The 23,096-nt window shown below is 38.4% G+C and overlaps 1 protein-coding gene across 1 annotated transcript; it reads right to left on the reverse strand.

The window, feature by feature from the left end:
* Nucleotides 1-400: 400 nt before the first annotated feature.
* On the reverse strand, nucleotides 401-6,993 carry LOC103715103 (vesicle-associated membrane protein 724). The gene is made up of 5 exons (XM_008802630.3): nucleotides 6,533-6,993; nucleotides 4,862-5,003; nucleotides 4,640-4,760; nucleotides 1,031-1,093; nucleotides 401-961 (listed from the first exon to the last, which is right to left on the reverse strand). Exons 1-5 carry the CDS (start codon nucleotides 6,750-6,752, stop codon nucleotides 803-805), a joined length of 705 nt encoding a protein of 234 aa, XP_008800852.1. The 5' UTR covers nucleotides 6,753-6,993; the 3' UTR covers nucleotides 401-802.
* Nucleotides 6,994-23,096: the final 16,103 nt, after the last annotated feature.

Here is a 23,096-nt window from a genome sequence, read left to right on the forward strand (position 1 = left end):
TTGTAGCTATATGGCATTTGTGAGGACAGTGACATCTAAGATATAGATTTTCTGGAGCATTTTGGTGTACTGCAAATTCCATCAGAAGCAGGGATATAGCAGCTGTCAATTTTCTGCATGGAAACTTATCATTAAATTCCATCCTCTGATTCATCATTTTTCTCCTATCACAAAGGAAGGGGTAAAAGAAGAGAAAAAACACTGCAACAATGTATCAACTACGATCATCGAGTTCAATGATCGATTGTTGTTTGGACATCCATTGACAAACCCAACCCGAATATTTGCTCTTAACTGGTTTGACAATTGGGCAATTTTCACACCAACAGAGCTTCTAATGACTCTGCATTTTAGCACTATAATCATATCCACGAATATGTTTCTACCCTCAATGAAAATGTTGTAATATAAGTTTTAAGGCAGTTTGCATGTTGCATAGGAATAGGTCACATCTACAATATAATAGAGATTAAAAACTGCATAATCTCAGCAACTCCTGCACAAGAAGCTTGAAGCTTCCCACCTAGGTAACAGCATCTTATAAAGCAGCCAAAATGAGAGTTGAATGCTAGTTGAAATTTAATAACAACAACACATGAGAGACCAACTGAATTGCACATATTCTATTGGCCTATGTTGGTGACATGAATGGATCAAACAGATTGAAACTCACACCATCGAAGACCACAACTTAAAACAAATTCTAGCAAATAGCTAGAACTTCAACAAGCTCTCATTTGTTTCTGGCTCAATCCTTTGGGAGACTTCATATAAATTTTCACTGTATGCGGTTCCAAAATTCTTAGTTGTGATGCTTGGTGCAGTCAAATCCTTGGCAGACAGACACCCAAACAATAAGGACTAGAAGCAAGAGGATCCCAAGAACCACCAACTTGATTTTCATGTTCTGAAACCACATTTTTCTACGAACTTTTGTTCCTTGTTTTCTGAAATCTTGAGCCTAAAAGATGAAGAATGGACATATTTAGTATGGTCTCCAGAGGACAACAGATACAACAGAATTGGATACCTGATAATGTAAATCTGTAGTCTTGTCTGCAAGGTCCTTCAGCTTCTCTCCACGGTCCATAGCCTGGAAGGTGTCGCAAATGCACAGCCATCAATAAAAAATTGAACAAATTTATGTCCCGTAGTAGAAAAACTTCATCAAGGATTTGGAGAAGGAAGAAAAAGAAAACGTTACATGACATGCACTGAAAGAAAGGAAAACAAAAGTTTACTTTGCCATTCTTCCTAGATGTACTTTTACTGGCCGCCATTATTTTATCATGCCAAGGAGATGACTCTACCTATCAAAATTGCCATTTTTTAAATGGCCAAAAAGTTACATGAATGTTTGAAAGACATTCATCAACTGGATAAAATTAACCAATCATGGCTAAGGTTTGCAAGGATTAGAGGACAAATGGCATTATTCACATAGATGTAAAGGGAACTCCCTATCAGAGCTAATCAATAAACAAATATACCTGCAAAACCTGGGGTTGAGGCAAAGCATTACCCCTTGAGTGAGACGAACTGCTCTATAGGTTCTGGTTTCTTACAAAAAATGCAATTTTTTACTAAAAGATAGCTGAGCCCCTTGCTTGGGAGTGCATTTATGTGTGCAAAAAAGGCATTCAACTATATCAGGAAGGAGAAAGGGAGAGTTGAAAAGTAAGCGATGCTTATCTTTCATTTTTCTTCTCTCTTCAACTCTGCTATTTCTTTTTCATAAATTAAATTACTGAAAATTAGTAGGATAGAGCTTCTGCTAACTTGAACTTTCTCTTGCTGGTCATTACATCCTGTATTGTTGAGAAACCTGGAAAACTAATTACTGATCACATGACCTTCCTCATAGGCATGATTATTGAATCTGAATAGTTAAAGTATATTCTTCCCAAATCACTCCTAGCATGCTTGCAACTTTATATGTGCTGCTCTTTTCTAAACTCCAGATTCGATGAAAATAATGTTACTAGAGAAATCATGACCACTTTTAATTCTAACCAGCCTAAACCAACAAGCCTCATCCCTTCTATACGTGGGTTATAGTAGATGAAGGTTCAATACATCAAAGTTTAAGAATGTTTTAAAACCAGCTTCCTGTCTGATTGTGTACGCATGTACATAATCAGACAGGAAGATTCCTTGAAAGCTACAGGTTCAAGTTCAATCAGACAGGAAGATTCATTGAGTGAGGGGGCCACCATCAAACCCTTGAAAGCTAGTTTGAGGGTAAAGGGACCTCTCTTATTGCATACGGTTTCAAGTTCATGTGATAGGGGAGGAAGGTTCCTGATTTCTGCTACAAGTGTAAAACTTCCAAGCTCAAAGAACGTTGAAGACAGGGTTTGGCAATATAGAATATATTTGTTTTTGAAGTACAAAACATGAGCTATCCCTGAGAGAAATCTCTACCTCCACTTCCTAAAAGAACCACCCTAGTATGCAAGAGCTATCAGTCCTTTTCCTGCCAAATGAGACCAATCAAACTGTTGTTTCACAAGTTGCTGGCACTTGAGAGTTTCTATTTGCAAAACAAGTACCAATAATAAGAAGTAAGGTTAGGCGCTAGGAGTTTTTTGCAGAATTAAGAAACTGGAAAAAAATCTCGACTAAAATCATGCAAAAAGAATTGGAATTAGCTTTCACTGAAAAGGTCCTTAGCAGTTGATAGGAATAAATGCCAAACAAAAGCCAAAATAGATGGGATGAGACTTGTTGACTATGAAGTTCCAGTGCAAATTTTTCACATGTAAATTCTATATACTTCTAACTTAGTAGATTACGCAAATTCCAAACATCTGGGAAAACCAACAGCAATTAACTTTATACTATCCTGTCTATCAAAAGGCATCCAAATTCTTAAAGAGAACCATCAGATCTGAACTAATATATGGCCGACTAGGAAGTACCAAGGAACACAGATCTCCTGCCAAGACTTCAATGACTGAAATCAGTCATTCTCTTCGAACAGAAACTTATATTGAATAATAATACATGGCCTCAAGCAAATCTTCCCTGATGTTGAGATAGGCTGATTTGGAAAGAGAGCAACAGTAAAGCAAGGTTGAGAAAGAGATATAAAGGATATTACTGGTAATGACTTGAAATCAAAATTCTGGCCAGATTGTTGTGTTTTATATAAGAATTACATGCAAATTTAAAAAGAGTACCTTAAATGTCAGGACAGGAAAAGTTGGGGTGCTCATTTAAATGACTGTCTCACAAGCAACCTTTACCAGAGCATGATACTAATAGCAACACTCTCCAAGAAAGACAAAAATAATCAGGAAGTAAATTTATCAGATTAAGCTTTTTTTTCCTTTTCCTGATAGGATATGCTAGTTGTTACAGACCACAGCCTGTAGAGTGAGTAAAAGCACTAGAACATGAGGGAGCACTCTCAACCATAAGACTTTGATAGACACAATCTCAATGAGATGGTCATCAGTTGCTGTCTCATGGTCTGAACTCTGAACAATACCTATTCAGCTATTCCTCCTCTGGCAGCCAGTGATCACCAAAGTTGACCACTATTTTGAGTCACAGGGCAGATGTTACTTTTGTCAATTTTTTCTGCATTATTTGAAACTTCCTATTTTGGAATGGCGGAACCCATCACATTCCAATTTCACATGAATGACTGCAGAAGAAGCACAAAGAGAAACTAATTGGGTTCTATTTAGTTCATAATGAAACCAAAATCAGGTTAAGAGCTTACAATCCCTATGTTTTATGTCAATTGTGTCTAAAGTAAATACTGCTGCACTATTAGTCATTTTGCACTTGTATTTCATGTGCAGGTGTGAAGGTATTTTAAATTACTGGCTTGGTCAAAATCCAATTTTCTACTTTAGCCAAAAAAAAAACAATATTCTATAAAATATGGAATGTTATCGTATCACTGCATTTAGTTTGTTACATAAATTTTTGATTAAAAAAAATCCTAATCATAACATTTCATAGTTTAGTAGCTCACAGTTATTCACCATATTTACAACACTTGCATGGTTGGCAACAACTCATTGGCAGATAGCTAGAATCAAACTTGACAAACTTAATAGATTCAATCAACTTTGTCCAAAATAACCATTTGTGCTATATAGATCCCTCACCCCTTCCCCCAACAAACAAACACACAACAAAAAGAAAAGAAAAAAAAAAGAAATCAACATCTAAGATAACAATAATGCTTTTAGTGTCTAACTTAATTTCCAACTCCTCGATTACCATTGCATGGTTGGCAACATCTCACTGGAAGATCCATAAGGCTGAACTAAGTAAATTTGTAATGTTTAATTTCCAACCACTATTGGGTTGGAAACCAGAAGTATTAAGTGATTGGTTTAAGCAGTAAGAAGAAAGACAAGGGCAAACCGGCAAAGCCTAAATAATATAACTTGCGCAGATCCCTAAACAAATCAGCATATTTAAATCTTATTACTAAAAACATCATAAATTTCATACTAAGATTAGTGAATCATGATATAGACATTTATATCAAACACCAACAACAATGACTATATTTATAAACCGGGAGCAGTGCATATGCTAGGAAAATTAATGTCTACTGTGATAGATGTATATGAAAACTCTTGAACACTGAAAATGTGGAAAGGAAATTAGATACCTTGTCTATATTATCTAACATAATACTTTTAACTTCTGATACTTGGGCCTTCACTTTTAAAAGCTTCTCTATCTCATCTGCATGATCAATGACATACTGCATGTGCTCCTTTATAACTGGGCTGCAATATAGAGCCCAAGCTTATTACTGAAAATGAATGAAGAAAAAGGGGTAAAAGTGCGTTTTCAAAATTAAAAAAAAAACAGAAAACAACAAACATACGCAAATTCTTTGTTGAGACTTTTGGCAGTTGCTGTATCAGCCTTACCACCTCCATATCTCTTTTTAAAGTCTGCCTTCAGTCTCTCCAAAAAGGCTATTGAGACATGCTTTGGAACAGATTCTTTTGCAACAACACAATATGCTGCAAAAATCAGATAACAGTGACACCTCCTTATCAAGAGTACTTTTGCATCTTCTGTTGTTTATCAGATCATTATCCATTCTTTGAAGAACGCAGAAAAGTTTCTGTCACTGAGATTTAAAATGAATAGATAAATCTGAAGTAAATGTATGAGCAAGAGTAGTGACCGTTCTTTACTTTCAAGGAGAAGCCAAATCTCAATGGAAAATAACAAAGGTAGTTTTAATAACATGTTAGATCTGACTTTACACTATAAAGTTAATTAACATCCTTCTTGGTTCCCGACACAAAACCCTTAAATAACATCCAGAAACCTTGACAGAATTGCAATTTCCATCTCTATCAAAATCAACATCTCAAATTTGCAAAACCTATCTATGGTGTCCAGTAGGGTGAGCTAAAGCACAAAGATAAGGTTGCTTCATCATGACCTAGATATCGTGAATCTGAAACACCTAAACAACCTCTCCATATGTAGGGATAAGGCTACATACATCTGACCCTCCTCAGACCCCGCAGCAGCAGAAGCCATGTGCATTGGGCCTCCCTTTTTTGATCTATGGCTTCCAAACACTTATGCAGTCAGTAGTAAGCCACTTAGAAACCTAAATATACACCACATGATTCCTCCTAGAATTTGCATGCGGACTTTTATAAGGTTTGTTTTGCAATGCTGGCAAAGTTGTGTTGCCTAGACACTTGCATCTAGCTCCTGGCATCCATATCAGCTACGTACCCAAGTTGCATATGCATTAGCCACTTGAATATTTAATATTTTTTAATTGTAGATTTTAAAAATGGTAGAGGACTGGACTCATCCAACAATGAGTTCAATCACTACGATAATGTTGGAAGTGAGCTTTTGCCCTTATCAAAGGTTGGTCAAGAATGTTAATATTAAAATACATCATTTCTCTAAAATCTTTAAACTAATTGGGAAGTTTGAAATTTGGATGAAACATGCATATTAGAAAACGTTAAGAAATAATTCTTTTAATATTTTCTTTCATATCTAACCATGACCATTCAACATTATCCCAAGTACTTGGGGTCAGCTTAATGAATCCTAATTTGCCAAACATAAACATTAACAGCTTCCATTACCTTTTCATAAATCCCATCCGTGTAACCTTAAGTCTTCTTCCTCTCCACACCCCCCCACCTCCCGGCCCCAAAAAATCCACAGAGCTGTAAAAAGTTGAATAGAAATTCACTTTTTTTCTATGAAAAGAAAAGAACGAACAGTTTGCGAAAATGATAAAAAGGAGAAACAAAGTTCGCATTTTTTTTTCTCAGAATGTAATTGAAAAGATCGAACATAAACCCCGAAAAAACGAGAAAAAGAGACGAAGAAAAGTTCACATTTTTACAATCAGATTCACCATCCAGTGTTCCTCCGAATTCTTAACACGTAAATTATGAGATCCAATAGAAAACCACGACAAATCAAAGAAGGACCACCAACAACGACAACAATGTCCACTTTTTTCCCGGATAGACGGGTAAGGATAGCTCTTTTGGGATAATACCGTAGCCATCGTGGACGAGGAAGTTGAAGGTGTGGTGGTCGCAGGCGTAGGTGAACTTGTTGTTGGAGGAGGGCAGCTTCTGGAGGCACTGCGCCGCGATCGCCGGGAAGTTGCCGGTGTACTCCGTATACTCCGCCAGCACCATCGTCCCCCTCGCCACGAAGCTATATATAAACCACCCCTTCTCCTCCCCTTCCCCCTTCTCCTCCCCTTCCCCCATCTCCTCGAATCGGAACTCCAAGCAATGGAGCCAGAAGAAAAAGAAGAAGTAAAGAACGAGAAGAAGAACTAGGGTATCTAAATTCCAATCCCTAGGGTTTGGATTTGGAACTTTCGATCAGGAAACTAGGGTTCTTTCTCGATTGCAAATCGCTTTTTCTCTTTTTTTTTCTCCTTTTCTTGTTCGCTTTTTGCGACGCGGAAGCAAAGGTCGCGGATTCAGGCGACCCCGGCCCCACTCCAGCGGAGCTCCCACTCTACTTGATGCTCCGCTTGTTTTCTTTTCTGTTCGAAATCGAACAGGGGACATATTATTTTGGAGATTCATTGATTGCCACCTGGATGCACGCGAGCCTATTGCCCTTGATTTTGCATCGTGGCATGTTTTCATTGGATACGATTCCCTTCGGTGTCTTGCTCGGGGCAGCTGGCTCTTCGGGAAACGCGTGGGAGGGTGGAAATTCCGGTTCTTTTTATTTTTTTTAATTTTTCCGAGGTTGACGACGTGATGGTGGCCAGACGGAGCGAAAGGAATAAATCGGCACAGTTGGTAGCGTTTCGGACCGAAATAGGGAGCGACCGCTACCTATGCTTAAAATAACAGCCGGTACAAGAAGCCAAGAGACACACTTTGATATATGTGCTTGCCAAATATCTTTGGATGCGCAATCTATGTGAGATAAAATTTGAGTTATTAGCAACGTTCGCCGTATCGGTACCGGACTCCATACCGGTACTATATTAGTATAGTGTCAGTAAGGTACATTACGCGGTACGCCTGGCATTTTGAATATCGGTACGCCATCGATATCAGTACTGGTGCCGAAAGAGTATAATACGGAATACTCGGTACCGTCCGATACGTTACGGTACAATATACCATGGTTATTCGTAACTTCATATGATTAAAAGTTTTCTATTAGTGTCAAAAAAGCATGCACATATGTGTATCAAGCGAAATGATAACTTTTGTAGTTACATAATTAGTAATATAAAAATACACGTATATGTGACAATCTATAGATTGTACGTAGTTTCGGATCATTTCTATTATAAAAAAAATGTTATTAAATTTGATAATGTATGGGTAAAAAAATAAATCAAGGAGTTAGATGGCACTCTATCCATTTAGGATATTTGTGAAAAAAATATATATATATTGATTAACAGCAGTGTTGGATGAATACTAAAAGTTGTTTTGTATCAATTTAGTCTTAAGATCTTAAGCTTAGTAGTTTAGATACAAACTCGAATAAGTAGTTTATATCCTACCCAAGTTGATACACTTCCTCGAGAATAGTTGAAATAATAATCTATATTTTGGCTTGTAGATTATATAGTTAGCAATGACATGTCATCTATAAAAGCTACATATTTGAGTATATCATGCACATGATATATATTTTTAATCAATTCATATATAAAGTTTTCTGGAAAAAATGTAAGAAGGAATGATGGCTACCAACTATGTAGCCTCTAATTTAAATTCAGGTTCCTCCAATATCTCATATGTAGCCTCTAAATTGTCTGTTAAATAAGTAAAATCTTTATATAATGCCTCACTAGTTATGAACTTTATAGATTAATGTTATTTAAAAAAAAAGAGAGTTGTTTATGCTTATAATTTTATTTATATCGTTGCATTTGTTTGTATAACAAGCTACGACATTTGGAACAAAACTCTCATGCTGCACTTATGTAATAACCCCAAATTTTTTTTTTTATATATAAAAAGGGATAGAATAGTCCTTTAAAATTAATATAAGGGGTAAAATTGGAAGGAATCAAAAGATAATGGCATAGTTGTAGATGCATTGAAGTGGTAAGGGTAAAATTGGAAGGAATCAAAAGTTAATGGCATAACGGTAGATATGTTGAAGTGTTAGGGGCAAAATGGGAATTTAATAATATTAAACAAAGGGTGAATAGTGTTTTGATGTGATTTAATTGGAGGGTTTGAGCTGGTGAAACCGAGAGAAAGAGGGAGGGGGTTCTCAGGCGTGAAACAGAGGAAAGAAAGAAAGAAAAAGAGAAGAAGAAGAAGAAGAAAGAAGAAGAGGAAGGGGATTCAAGGAGGAAAGGGATCCCGGTTGCACTTCCAGCTGAAGGAAAAAACGTAGATCTCCTTCCCCTCTACGCAAGGACCTCGATTTCCAAAAAGAAAAAGGTAAATATCCATCCCTATCTAGTCTTTTGATGACATTAGGCTATACAAAGGGTGGATATAGTCTAGAGGGGTCGGATAAGGGTTGTAGAGGCGGTTAAAAGAGGAAGAATCGGATTTTGACAAATTTTTCCGGCACTACGGAAAAACTGTGTCGAAGTCCCAACTTCGGCGAATTATTTAGGGGGTCAAACGACCTCCGATAGCAATGCATGTTACCTCTTTGGAATCCCCTATGAGTGTAGAATGTTAGGTAAAAATTTCATCAAATTTGGAGTTTGGAAAGTAGATCAAACCCGGGATGAAGTAACCGGCTGTCGGTCCGGGTTACTGTTCATCCGGGTGGGAAAATAGGGGATTTCATGCTATAATAGGGTATTAAGCCCAGATTAAGCTAAGGGAGACCTTGTACTCGTGCAAGGGAGTCCCTAATACACATAAATGATGAGTTAATTAATAGAAAAAGAAAAAGAGAAAGAAAAGAAAAGATTTAGGGAACGGGGGAGTTGAATCAATTAAAGTTCCCTATATTATAACTGGCACGTAGATTATGGCCATTGATACAAGACTAAATGTATTGTAAATGCATGTCACAGTTGGGCAAGAAGCTAGGGAACAAGAGGAAGAAGTTCCCCACTGCCTGCTGTAGATTTTTGGAGGCGTATCAGGGCTGTGCCGGATTGACAGGTGAGTGGGAGTCATGTACTTTGCACTATGAGCATTCTTAATTCATTTTCATGAATGTCGCCAAGTGTGAATTGATTCCACTTGAGCATATTGATTGATATTGTAGTAGATTCCTCTATAATCTTGATTCTCCATGCTTGATTATTCTGTACATGCATGTGAGGGAACATTGAGAGGAATTACGAGGGGTTGATGAGTAATCAAATTGATTCCGAATTGTGAAATGACTTCTTTTGTAAATTGATTTCATTTCCTCTATTTCAAAGACTTGTGAGTGGTAGCCTTGATTATACTCTTTTATGAGTAGTTAAATTGGATCTGAATTATGAAATGATTTCTTTTGTAAATTGATTTCATTTCCTCTATTTCAAAGACTTGTGAGTGGTAGCCTTGATTATACTCCTTTATGAGTAATTAAATTGGATCTGAATTGTGAAATGACTTCTTTTGTAAATTGATTTCATTTCCTCTATTTCAAAGACTTGTAGAGCCCTTCTCATGGTATATTGAGTTGCATTGTACTCCCGTGATTCCTCACTCCCAACCCTGATGTTAGTTTATGATTGGGTCATGATCGAGTGAGTGGTAATCTTGATTATACTCCTTTTTAGTAGAGTATTGGGAGGGTGCATTATGGCATTTATGCATGGCTTGGCAGTATCTGCAGGACACCTATAGTCGATGGGGGTTGAACATCGGCCTTTGTGCACATAGTAGCCTTCTGGGTGGGCGGAGCCCAGTCCCTTCCTAGGGGGGACACGGCCCTAGGCGTAGGATCGGCCGGTCCTACGACTTATATTCTGCTTGCCGCCGGGCATAGTAAGACCCCGCGAGGTGCAGTATGGCTTTCCGCGGATGTAGAATTCCCGCGAGGTGCCGTTTAGTATGTAGATGTGAGATGGATTTCTGTTCTGGATACTGGCCTGCATTTATATGATCAATGTGGTGTCTTATCCTGCATATGCATGTGACAGTGGGGAGTTGTTGCTGGTTAGCCTGGGGCGTAAAACCCACCTCCCGACAGCTGTCTAGCATTTACATTATTAGTATGGTGTCTTATCCTGCATATGCATGTGACAGTAGGGAGTTGTTGCTGGTTCGCCTGGGGCGTAAAACCCACCTCCCGACAGCTGTCTAGTGATGATTTACATATTGGTGTGGTGTCATATTCGATGTATGCATATGGCAGTAGGGAGTTGTTGCTGGTTCGCCTGGGGCGTAAAACCCACCTCCCGATAGCTGTCTTGTTGATGATTCAGCCTATTGACATCTGATTTATATGATTCAGTACTATGACCTGTTGAACATATTCATGAGTAGCATATATGTTAACTTGATTATTCCATATATGCTTCAGATGAGTTGATATTGATTGTGGTGATATTGATGATTTACTCCATATTCTCTATGTTGAGTTCATGTTCATGTTGTTATTGATCTTGAGATTTCATCTCGAGCCATGATTATATTCTGTCTCATGTGCATAGTACTCTCTACTCCACTCACTGAGTATTTATATACTCACTCCCCAGTTTGGTGTTTTTGATTGCAGGGCAGGTATTGTATAGAGAGGAGCAGGATTAGTGGTTGCCTGCTAGCTGTGCCGCTCCATAGTATAGTATAATGTAGATAGAGGTTTATACCTTTTGGTGTATTATAAACCTTCGATTGTATATAGTGCATAATTACAGTCATAGATCCTGTTGTGGATATGGGTTTGACCATGGATGGATTAGGAAGCAGGTATATATATATGTGTGCAGATGAGTTATATGCCTGAGATGATGTATTGCTATATATTGTCCAGGTTTATTATGTGACAGATTATGTGATTGCTGCTCTGACAGGTAGTGTTGTTGTATGTATTGAGATAATCCTGACAGGTCACTATAGAAAAAGTGATCATTTTGTGCATGTATCATGCCAAATTTTTCAAGATTTATTGATGATTGATAGGTAGTAGGGTTCTACGTGGTGGCTGGTGGCCTTATGCCTACCCGCACCCTAGGACCGTCGCGGCGGCCCGCCGGGAACGGGGCGGGGGTCGTGACAAAGCTTGGTATCAGAGCAAAGGTTAAACAAGAGTCCTGTCAGAGCAATAGGATGAGTCAGGATTAAGTATAGGATTATACTATGGAGCATAGGGTTTTTCTGTATGTTATTTTATGAGTTATTTACAACTCAGTAAAATATATCATGACTCAGTGTGTAACGACCATCCTCTCTTTTTAACTCCTTTAGAGACATATAAAGAATACTTTTAAGGAAAATGGAGCCAGATATAGCATTGGATGCGGGTTCCGCACATGTCGAGCCCCAAAGAGAAAAACCTCCTCCTGCTGATAGACGGAGGGTTGATGATCAAGGAGATGTAGGAAGTAGAGATGCATTGATGGAACAGTTACTGGCGGAAAATCAGGCTCTGAGGGAGCAGATTGCTCGGGGGAAATCTCCTGCCCCGTCAGTAGTATCCATTCCACCTCCTGTACCTGTGCCAAGAAGTTTGGCCAGGCGAGCTCTAGATGATGAGGGGATTACTGTACAGGAATTTCTTAGGCTCAGAACCCCGGAGTTTAAGGGGGAAGAAGGTGAAGATCCTCAGAGATTTCTGGAGGAGACTGAAAAGATGATACGGAGACTGCCCTGTTCTGATGCAAGAGCTATAGAACTTGTAGGGCTTACAATGAAGGAAGATGCCTGGGACTGGTACCAGAGGCACGTGGAGGACAGATTGTACAGTAGGAATCCTCCAACCTGGGAAGAGTTCAGGCAAGCAGTGATGGATGAGTTTTTGTCTCCGGCTGAGAGGCAGAATCGGGCTCTTCAGTTTGAGAGGCTGAAGCAGATGCCCGGAATGAGCGTATCTGAGTACGCTCGTGAGTTCACTAGATTGGGGAAGTATGCTCCTTACATCATCCCCACTGAAGCTGCCAGGATAGAAAGATTCAGGCGGGGTCTGATTTCCCCGCTTTATAATGCAGTACTGGCAGTAGAGGTCCCCACCTTATCTAGGCTGATTGATAAAGCAAAACAGTGGGAGACCAGAAACAAAGAGGAAAATGAGTATGGGGAAAGGGCAAAGCAGTAGAGATAGATCTGAGGGAGTAGATCTCTCGGAGGGCCCGATGGAGCAGTCTGTACGCTTAGCTCCACCTGTCCCACGTAAGAGGAAATGGAGGAAAAGAGGTCAATCACAAGATACTTTTCTGCCATCAGTACCTCGTCCTCCAGTCACTATGGCCAGAACTGAATCTAGGTTCCAATCATGGCCAGTATGTGGCATATGTGGGAAGCAGCACCCTGGCAGATGTAGAATGGGTCAGGGAGAGTGCTACAGATGTGGACAGCCGGGTCATTTTGTCAGAGAATGCCCGCAGGGTGCCACCCAGCAGTTTGTGCCTTTGGCATCCTATCCTTCTGTGCAGATGGACAGGCCTAGTAGTAGGGAGCCTGTAGGCAGAGGTAGAGGTCAAGCACAAACATCACAGCAGAGTGCTGGACCATCTCAACTGTCAGCTCCAGTAGGCAGAGGGCAAGGAAGGGTGTTCACGGTAAATCCACAGGAGGCACAGACATCGAATGCAGCTATGACAGGTAATTTACTCTTTTAAATTCGAGGACGAATTTTATATAAGGGGGGGAGGATGTAATAACCCCAAATTTTTTTTTTTATATATAAAAAGGGATAGAATAGTCCTTTAAAATTAATATAAGGGGTAAAATTGGAAGGAATCAAAAGATAATGGCATAGTTGTAGATGCATTGAAGTGGTAAGGGTAAAATTGGAAGGAATCAAAAGTTAATGGCATAACGGTAGATATGTTGAAGTGTTAGGGGCAAAATGGGAATTTAATAATATTAAACAAAGGGTGAATAGTGTTTTGATGTGATTTAATTGGAGGGTTTGAGCTGGTGAAACCGAGAGAAAGAGGGAGGGGGTTCTCAGGCGTGAAACAGAGGAAAGAAAGAAAGAAAAAGAGAAGAAGAAGAAGAAGAAAGAAGAAGAGGAAGGGGATTCAAGGAGGAAAGGGATCCCGGTTGCACTTCCAGCTGAAGGAAAAAACGTAGATCTCCTTCCCCTCTACGCAAGGACCTCGATTTCCAAAAAGAAAAAGGTAAATATCCATCCCTATCTAGTCTTTTGATGACATTAGGCTATACAAAGGGTGGATATAGTCTAGAGGGGTCGGATAAGGGTTGTAGAGGCGGTTAAAAGAGGAAGAATCGGATTTTGACAAATTTTTCCGGCACTACGGAAAAACTGTGTCGAAGTCCCAACTTCGGCGAATTATTTAGGGGGTCAAACGACCTCCGATAGCAATGCATGTTACCTCTTTGGAATCCCCTATGAGTGTAGAATGTTAGGTAAAAATTTCATCAAATTTGGAGTTTGGAAAGTAGATCAAACCCGGGATGAAGTAACCGGCTGTCGGTCCGGGTTACTGTTCATCCGGGTGGGAAAATAGGGGATTTCATGCTATAATAGGGTATTAAGCCCAGATTAAGCTAAGGGAGACCTTGTACTCGTGCAAGGGAGTCCCTAATACACATAAATGATGAGTTAATTAATAGAAAAAGAAAAAGAGAAAGAAAAGAAAAGATTTAGGGAACGGGGGAGTTGAATCAATTAAAGTTCCCTATATTATAACTGGCACGTAGATTATGGCCATTGATACAAGACTAAATGTATTGTAAATGCATGTCACAGTTGGGCAAGAAGCTAGGGAACAAGAGGAAGAAGTTCCCCACTGCCTGCTGTAGATTTTTGGAGGCGTATCAGGGCTGTGCCGGATTGACAGGTGAGTGGGAGTCATGTACTTTGCACTATGAGCATTCTTAATTCATTTTCATGAATGTCGCCAAGTGTGAATTGATTCCACTTGAGCATATTGATTGATATTGTAGTAGATTCCTCTATAATCTTGATTCTCCATGCTTGATTATTCTGTACATGCATGTGAGGGAACATTGAGAGGAATTACGAGGGGTTGATGAGTAATCAAATTGATTCCGAATTGTGAAATGACTTCTTTTGTAAATTGATTTCATTTCCTCTATTTCAAAGACTTGTGAGTGGTAGCCTTGATTATACTCTTTTATGAGTAGTTAAATTGGATCTGAATTATGAAATGATTTCTTTTGTAAATTGATTTCATTTCCTCTATTTCAAAGACTTGTGAGTGGTAGCCTTGATTATACTCCTTTATGAGTAATTAAATTGGATCTGAATTGTGAAATGACTTCTTTTGTAAATTGATTTCATTTCCTCTATTTCAAAGACTTGTAGAGCCCTTCTCATGGTATATTGAGTTGCATTGTACTCCCGTGATTCCTCACTCCCAACCCTGATGTTAGTTTATGATTGGGTCATGATCGAGTGAGTGGTAATCTTGATTATACTCCTTTTTAGTAGAGTATTGGGAGGGTGCATTATGGCATTTATGCATGGCTTGGCAGTATCTGCAGGACACCTATAGTCGATGGGGGTTGAACATCGGCCTTTGTGCACATAGTAGCCTTCTGGGTGGGCGGAGCCCAGTCCCTTCCTAGGGGGGACACGGCCCTAGGCGTAGGATCGGCCGGTCCTACGACTTATATTCTGCTTGCCGCCGGGCATAGTAAGACCCCGCGAGGTGCAGTATGGCTTTCCGCGGATGTAGAATTCCCGCGAGGTGCCGTTTAGTATGTAGATGTGAGATGGATTTCTGTTCTGGATACTGGCCTGCATTTATATGATCAATGTGGTGTCTTATCCTGCATATGCATGTGACAGTGGGGAGTTGTTGCTGGTTAGCCTGGGGCGTAAAACCCACCTCCCGACAGCTGTCTAGCATTTACATTATTAGTATGGTGTCTTATCCTGCATATGCATGTGACAGTAGGGAGTTGTTGCTGGTTCGCCTGGGGCGTAAAACCCACCTCCCGACAGCTGTCTAGTGATGATTTACATATTGGTGTGGTGTCATATTCGATGTATGCATATGGCAGTAGGGAGTTGTTGCTGGTTCGCCTGGGGCGTAAAACCCACCTCCCGATAGCTGTCTTGTTGATGATTCAGCCTATTGACATCTGATTTATATGATTCAGTACTATGACCTGTTGAACATATTCATGAGTAGCATATATGTTAACTTGATTATTCCATATATGCTTCAGATGAGTTGATATTGATTGTGGTGATATTGATGATTTACTCCATATTCTCTATGTTGAGTTCATGTTCATGTTGTTATTGATCTTGAGATTTCATCTCGAGCCATGATTATATTCTGTCTCATGTGCATAGTACTCTCTACTCCACTCACTGAGTATTTATATACTCACTCCCCAGTTTGGTGTTTTTGATTGCAGGGCAGGTATTGTATAGAGAGGAGCAGGATTAGTGGTTGCCTGCTAGCTGTGCCGCTCCATAGTATAGTATAATGTAGATAGAGGTTTATACCTTTTGGTGTATTATAAACCTTCGATTGTATATAGTGCATAATTACAGTCATAGATCCTGTTGTGGATATGGGTTTGACCATGGATGGATTAGGAAGCAGGTATATATATATGTGTGCAGATGAGTTATATGCCTGAGATGATGTATTGCTATATATTGTCCAGGTTTATTATGTGACAGATTATGTGATTGCTGCTCTGACAGGTAGTGTTGTTGTATGTATTGAGATAATCCTGACAGGTCACTATAGAAAAAGTGATCATTTTGTGCATGTATCATGCCAAATTTTTCAAGATTTATTGATGATTGATAGGTAGTAGGGTTCTACGTGGTGGCTGGTGGCCTTATGCCTACCCGCACCCTAGGACCGTCGCGGCGGCCCGCCGGGAACGGGGCGGGGGTCGTGACAACTTACATGATGCTATTCATACAAGTACTGGTTTATATATACAAGCAAATGCATGTCTTGAAGGGAAAATGATAATCAAAATTTATAATTGATCATAATCTTGAGACATTCGAGTTAAAGTTATAGCTCTGAAAATAAGAATGTTTAATATATACTTATTGAAGATTGTAGGAGATCGACCTATGTGATTCTATTGGCCTATAATTCTAAAATAAATATCATACTATAAGTTTCAAAGATCTGTTAGATCAAATGATTAAAGTGGTGCAATCTAGATTTCTTAGATTTCTTGCAGAAGTATCAAGCTTAGTTGATATCTCATGGTTTTCAAATAAATTCTAATGTTTTCTAAATTATAAATGGCTGAAATATAAGTTGTAATCTGTCATATTAGGAATGTTTTATAGAGTCTTTCAGATGACTAGAATTTCTTTAATAGCATTGAAAGATTTCAATCGTTTTTAAACAAAAAATTTAGTGCTTTTATATATAGCATGAATCTGTATGACTTGATAAATTCTCTCTCACATTTGGTTACCACTCAAGTTTCTGTTGTACATAAAAAAAAGAGAGAGAGAGAGAGAGAGAAAGAATTTAGGAACATGGATGCAGGGTTAGTCAATTATCAAATGATCATACTGATCAAATTAACATCTATAAAGGTGAAGACGCCAGCTTGTCAAGATGATAAAGTCAGTCGACGGATTCAAATCAGTTCAAGAAGATTCATAGCCAAACATGCCAAACTTCTAAGTTTTACTTGCCCTATCATGTTTTATGACTTTTTCTTTGGCATGATACTTAATAGAAGTGTGTTATAACAGTATAATAGATAACCATTATAACATCATTATCTTACTAGATTTTCATTTTAAGCTTGATTCTGCTATAGAGTGGGCTAAGCTAACACATATAGCATACAATTTTGAGCAAAACATAACATATTTTTGGGTTAGCTTGTTCGCTCCTTGCCCAATCTACCATTTTAAGTATCATGGATGTCTTTCTAGTAGGATCTATGATACACCTTGAAACATGATGCCATGCAAAATATTTCTAAAGTGCTGATCTTGTTATTCTTGTATATCACCTTTTCGTATCGGAAGGTAGGTAAAGATGAGTTGAGATAAGCAATGTAGGTATCCTAGGAGGGTTTCCTGATGTCCTAGGTGTATCTTATATGGGCATCAAAAAAGTCTCGAAGATCCTTATTTCCTAGATCAGACCAATATTCGTCGGTCTTGCTTTCTCTCTAGGGCATTTGAGTTACTACAAGGGAGATTTCTTCAAGACTGCAAAATTTTTTAGGAAGCTAACTAGTGGATTGTTAGCTAGATATATATTGTTGTCGATTTCCTGTTTACCTGAAAATACACTAAACAGATCGTTGTTACAATCGACAAACAAAGTTTAAATTAATTATACTCTTACCTTTTCTACTCGAAGAATAGTGGTCGTAAGAGGTCGATCTACAGAGAGGCGATTGGAGTTGCATAAAAATCAAAACGTTCATTCGGATTCAAAGCCGATTTTTTAATAATAAGAAGAAAAAAATATTTACTTCGGGGATGTTGAATGATTCTCTAGTCTACCAGAGAATGTTTTCTATTTGAAAATAATGAAAACACAGATACTTGGAATCGAAGAGCATTTATAAATTTAATGAAATATTTAACTATTCAAAGGAAAACTTTGGCATGGATGAAAACAGTGCTTAAGAAGATTGAAGCCTGGAACATAGATTACATGAGAGAAAATTTCATATATTGCATGAAAGAAAAATTAAAAGATTGCATAAAAAGCGGAAATTAAACTGAACCTAGAACAAGGATTGCATGAAAGAGAAATGATAGATTTTATAAAAATAAATTGATTACAAAGGTAGAAATAAAGATTGGTAGCCTGATGCTGTCTTTTTTTTGCAAATAAAATAAAAAAAAGAAAGAAAAACAAGAAATTTCTCTCCCCTATTTTTTTATTTTTTTTCAAACAAAACAGAGCCATGCTCTGTTTCTTTTTTCTTTCTCTCTTCTCGGGTCCCCTCTTTCTCTCTTTTGAAAACAGAGCCTTTCTTCCCTTCAAAACAGAGCCCTCATCTCTCCCCTTTTTAACCAGCCGAGAACCTCCTCCCTTCCTCCTCTTTTCCTCCTGTTATAGATCCCCGCTAGAGATCAGCCAGCGATGGATCCATGATTTCGCGTGGAGAGGAGGAAGAACGCATGCGTGATCGTTGGGGCGGAATGCACGGGATCGGCTGGAACGATGGAGTTGGCCGCGGGATTGCTTGGAAGAAGACGTGAATCCGACGCGGAGGATGGCTTGGATCATGGGCTAGAGTGGGTCCTTGATTGCAGACGCTGGTGAATGCGGACGGGAGAAGAGGCGAAGGCGGGGTCATCCGGGATTTGGGAATTTCGAATCCGAAGGAGATGCGGACGGCCGGAATCACCGGAAGCTTCGTGGATGCCGGAATGGAAGCGGGAGGCTGGGAGGAGGACGTGGATCTGCTCCGGAAGCTTGGATGCTGGGGATCCGGAAGAGGGGGATGCGGGATCACTGATCTGGAAGGGAGTTGGAGCCTGGGAACGTGGACTTCCTTCTTTAGCCACGGGATGATGCTGGAATCGCTCGGGATGAGATGCAATGGCTGGGAAGATCGCGGAGAAATGGATCACGGGCTCGGTGGAGGCTGGGATCATGGGAAGGAGGGAATTGATCACGGACGCGAGCTGTGATCGGAGGACGTGGATCCGTGGGGACCGTTGCTCCTCCTTTGTTTTCGCACAGGCTGAGACGGAAAAAAAAAAAACTAATCTGGAAGAGGGTTTATGCGATGCAGGGAGATTGTAGAGTCTTTGGATGCAAGGCTGATTTGGAAGGTGATCTGATGGACGGCACGGATGCTGGAAATTTGCTGTTTGGGCATGAACCGCTGCTGTGCTATGCTGGGACGTAGCTAGACTTTGGACACTTGGATTACTTGCACTCAAACACAAATAAAATATTTAATTAATCAATTTTATTACTAATGATTAGCTAAAGTACTAATTAAAATAGTATGAAAATTGTACTTTTATGCTCTTATCATATATAGCCGGCATTGGTCTATGTAGACAACTTGGACATTCAAGTTCTTGTTCTTTTACATAATCTTAACTTTATTAATTATGTCAGCTTCTTGTACTCTTATAGTGCTGATTCATTCATTCATTCTTTTTTTTTCAGAAAAATTCATTCATTTTGTTAAGATGGGAGACCAAATATCATTATCAATAATCAAAAGTTACAAAAAGGAGGTGTAATTAAAGAGGAGGGAGATCATCTATCTATGATTGTTGGCCTTCCAAAGATTTTGGGAATCTTCAACCTCATTGCCTTCCATATAAGAATAATGGACCTGAAACTCTTGGACAGGTTCTTTGGCAGCCTAGATATCGAAGAAAGAAAAAGATTTATTCCAAAAGAGAATGATGAAATAGAGTGGGGAGAGATTTTTATAGGGATCGGCTGGTGGAATAAACGGAGCTGAAAATAATCTTTTTGAGGGTTTCTTTTGAGGGCAGGGGTTGTATCTTTCACATGAAAGAAGAATTCATCTTCTTTTGCATGAATACACTGTTGGATCGCACAATGGTCGTTTCAAGATCTGCACAAGTGGATGATTGAAGGATTTCATGATACTTTAAGATATGTGTGGGATGTGATCCAATGGTCGACGTTGCGAATGCCCGAGCATGCAAGATGATTGGGAATGACAGGCAGGGGTATTTTTAAAATCTTAAGAACTATAATGATGGGCTAAGACCACCCACTTTTTGAAGATTTGTGGGATAAATTTTAGGTAAAAAAAGTAAGAGAGAGAAGTTGACAAAGAAGTTTAGAAAGTAGAGCAAATGTTACATCATCGCCGATGAAATAATATTATAATTTGATTGATTTTTCTTTTTTAAAGAGAGAGAAAGAGAGCCCTACCAGTAATATAATTGTCCATGTCTAAACTTTCGGAAATATTATACAAGAATGGAACCTAGAACTTTCTAGTTACTAGGTAGAGGCCTATAATTTTTTTTTGTTATTCATCGGCTATTTTTAATCTTGAAAAAAGTAACCTTATTTGGGGATTAATGGGATAACTTGTCTCCAACCTTAAGATGATCAGCAACCAAACAGTCTTGATATATGACATAGTAAGTGGTTTCAATAATGTTATTCTGCTATTGTAATGAATATTCTTTGGGGTCGGATTTCACGCACTCCTAGTCCATACACTACATATATCTACAATGCTAAAAAAATTTAGCCCCTTCTCTCTTCTTAACCATTTACGGTCACGTGCATTGCGCATGTCAATGCTAGCGAAAGGTCATAGGTTTTTCACTTACAATATTTGGGAACCAATAGTTGCATCAATATTAGAGCTGAATCGGATTGAATATTAGTATATCCATATTCATATTTATTTTATTTGATGAATACATATATGAATATTAGTCGGACACAAAAATTCATATTCATATGTCTTAAATAGATACAGATATAAGTTGGATAAAATTTAACTTTATGCTCATAGAATCAAAAAAAAAATTTACTAAGTAAAAGATAAATCAAGTTAACAGCATATTAATATAATAATTTATTTTTTAAAAAAATATTAGTGTTATATAAAACTAAATAAAATTATAAATATAATCATATATTTGGATGCAAATCGGGTTATTGTCTATTCATATCAATATTCATTCTTTTATAGATATGGATATTAGTTAAATGCTAATATTTTTGTTTATATTTAGATAGATTCAAATATAAAAATAAATTTGAATGGATATTATGATCTATTTTCTAAACAGTATCTAGGATTTGGAAATCCAATGGGGAGAGGCTGATAAGAGGTAGCACTCTTGTCCGCATCTTTTTTTTTGCTAGGAAGGGCGATTTATGTTTGACGAGTACGAATACACATAATAAAATTAGAAAATAAAATATCTCGAAGTGCCAAAGGCAGCTTCTTATTCTCAGCCCATATAGTACTATTTGTATAGCTGGCTACATAGGCGGTGATACAATTCGCAGCTTTATTAGCTTCATAAAAGATATATTTGGCTTAAAAAGCCACTATTCCTAATCATGCCCAAAGAAAATGGTTACTTGCAGGCAAAGCCTTCCATGGTTCCTTTTATCATTTGATATCCGGTGCATGTGCGACAAGAGACTACTTTGGAGTTTTGGAACATGGATGACGAGTTGGTCCACTGTATCAGCACGCCAATCTTCACCAAACCAACGGATAAGATATGGTTGGTAGGTGGAAGGTGGAATCCAACCAAAGGCCACTGCCCGTGGATTCTGGCCACTGACCATGTGAGCTGCACCCACCCCGGGCCCCACCACTTGTTGAGTAAGCTTTGTGCTGTTATCGCAGCCTTTTTGACGCTTTGGTCTCCTCCTTGGGTATGAGTGCATGGCCAACTTGCCCCATCACATTGCATGTGCTATAGAAGAAAACCTATTCGCGGACCATCCAATAATCATATGCAGACAAAGCACGTTTATCATAAAGCCAACGAGACAGTAAATTGGATACTTTCTTATATGGCCAACCATTTTAGAAAAATTATGTGGCTAGAAGAGAAGAGTTTACTCGATGTAATTCGAGACTTGTTATTTTTTGATTTTTTTGAATGTATCCGTATTTGATATGTATGATATATTTGTTTCAGGAAAAAAAAAAATAAAGAAGAAGAAGAAGTAAGAGTAGCATTTCCTGAATGTCTGAGTCATTAAATCTTAATATTAAGAGACAAGGAACCAGAACTTACTTTCTAAGGAACAACTTAGTCATTTTTAACTAGAAAAAAAAAAGATACAAAAACCTTGGTTCTCAAAGTCATCCATTTGAACCAAGAGAAGATGCCAACTACAGTGCAAATGCCAAGGAACTCTTTGCCCGGTTTTCCAACTCTTCCACTGATTTAACCTGTGACTACGAGCCAAACTACTCTCTAGAAGGTTTCAACTTTTACATCAATCATTTGAGTAATATATATGCCCCACTTGCCCAAGACCAGCACCTCAGCATGTCGCTGGTTAGTGGATTATATTAATGCTAGTATTATATAATAAATCACTCGGGTTTAGGCTTCCTTATTGGAAGGAAGCTTAGGTAAGTTACCAATGATGGACGAAGCAGTCAAAGGCGGTATGGAATTCTAAACCATGGAATGGAATGGATAGAAAAGGATAGATTAGATAAAAAGTCGTTTAGTTCATAAAAAGAATATTTTTTTTCGAAAGTTGATGCTTGAATATATGATGCCCGAAAAAGTACTTTTTGCAGAGTTGACTATGAAAAAATGATATATTTCAGAATAGCTTATATTTGGTTGAGCATCTACTTTTCTGAAAAGTTGGATAAAATTGATCTGATCGGAGAGAAGAAAAATTTACTTCAACTCGCTTAACTAAAATTTCTCAACAAAAAACTAGAAGAAGATGGAGAAATCTTGGAAGTAGGACTTTAAGTCTCCTTTTCTTTCATTGATTCTTAAAAAAAAGAAGTGCATAGCCTCTATTTATAATGTGAGGTCCGTCCTAACGCAATTTGGGTTGAATTCTTCTTTCTAATCATAATAGGACTCTTTTT

The sequence above is a fragment of the Phoenix dactylifera genome, unplaced genomic scaffold, assembly GCF_009389715.1.
Source record: "Phoenix dactylifera cultivar Barhee BC4 unplaced genomic scaffold, palm_55x_up_171113_PBpolish2nd_filt_p 000077F, whole genome shotgun sequence".
NCBI classification, from domain to species: domain Eukaryota; kingdom Viridiplantae; phylum Streptophyta; class Magnoliopsida; order Arecales; family Arecaceae; genus Phoenix; species Phoenix dactylifera.

Coding starts and splice junctions, on each gene's coding strand:
- LOC103715103 (XM_008802630.3), bottom strand. CDS start 6,752: ATGGGGGAAGGGGAGGAGAAGGGGGAAGGGGAGGAGAAGGGGTGGTTT. Junction 5,004..6,532: donor CCTCGTCCACGATGGCTACG/GTATTATCCCAA, acceptor TGATTTTTGCAG/CATATTGTGTTGTTGCAAAA. Junction 1,094..4,639: donor TGTTAGATAATATAGACAAG/GTATCTAATTTC, acceptor GACACCTTCCAG/GCTATGGACCGTGGAGAGAA.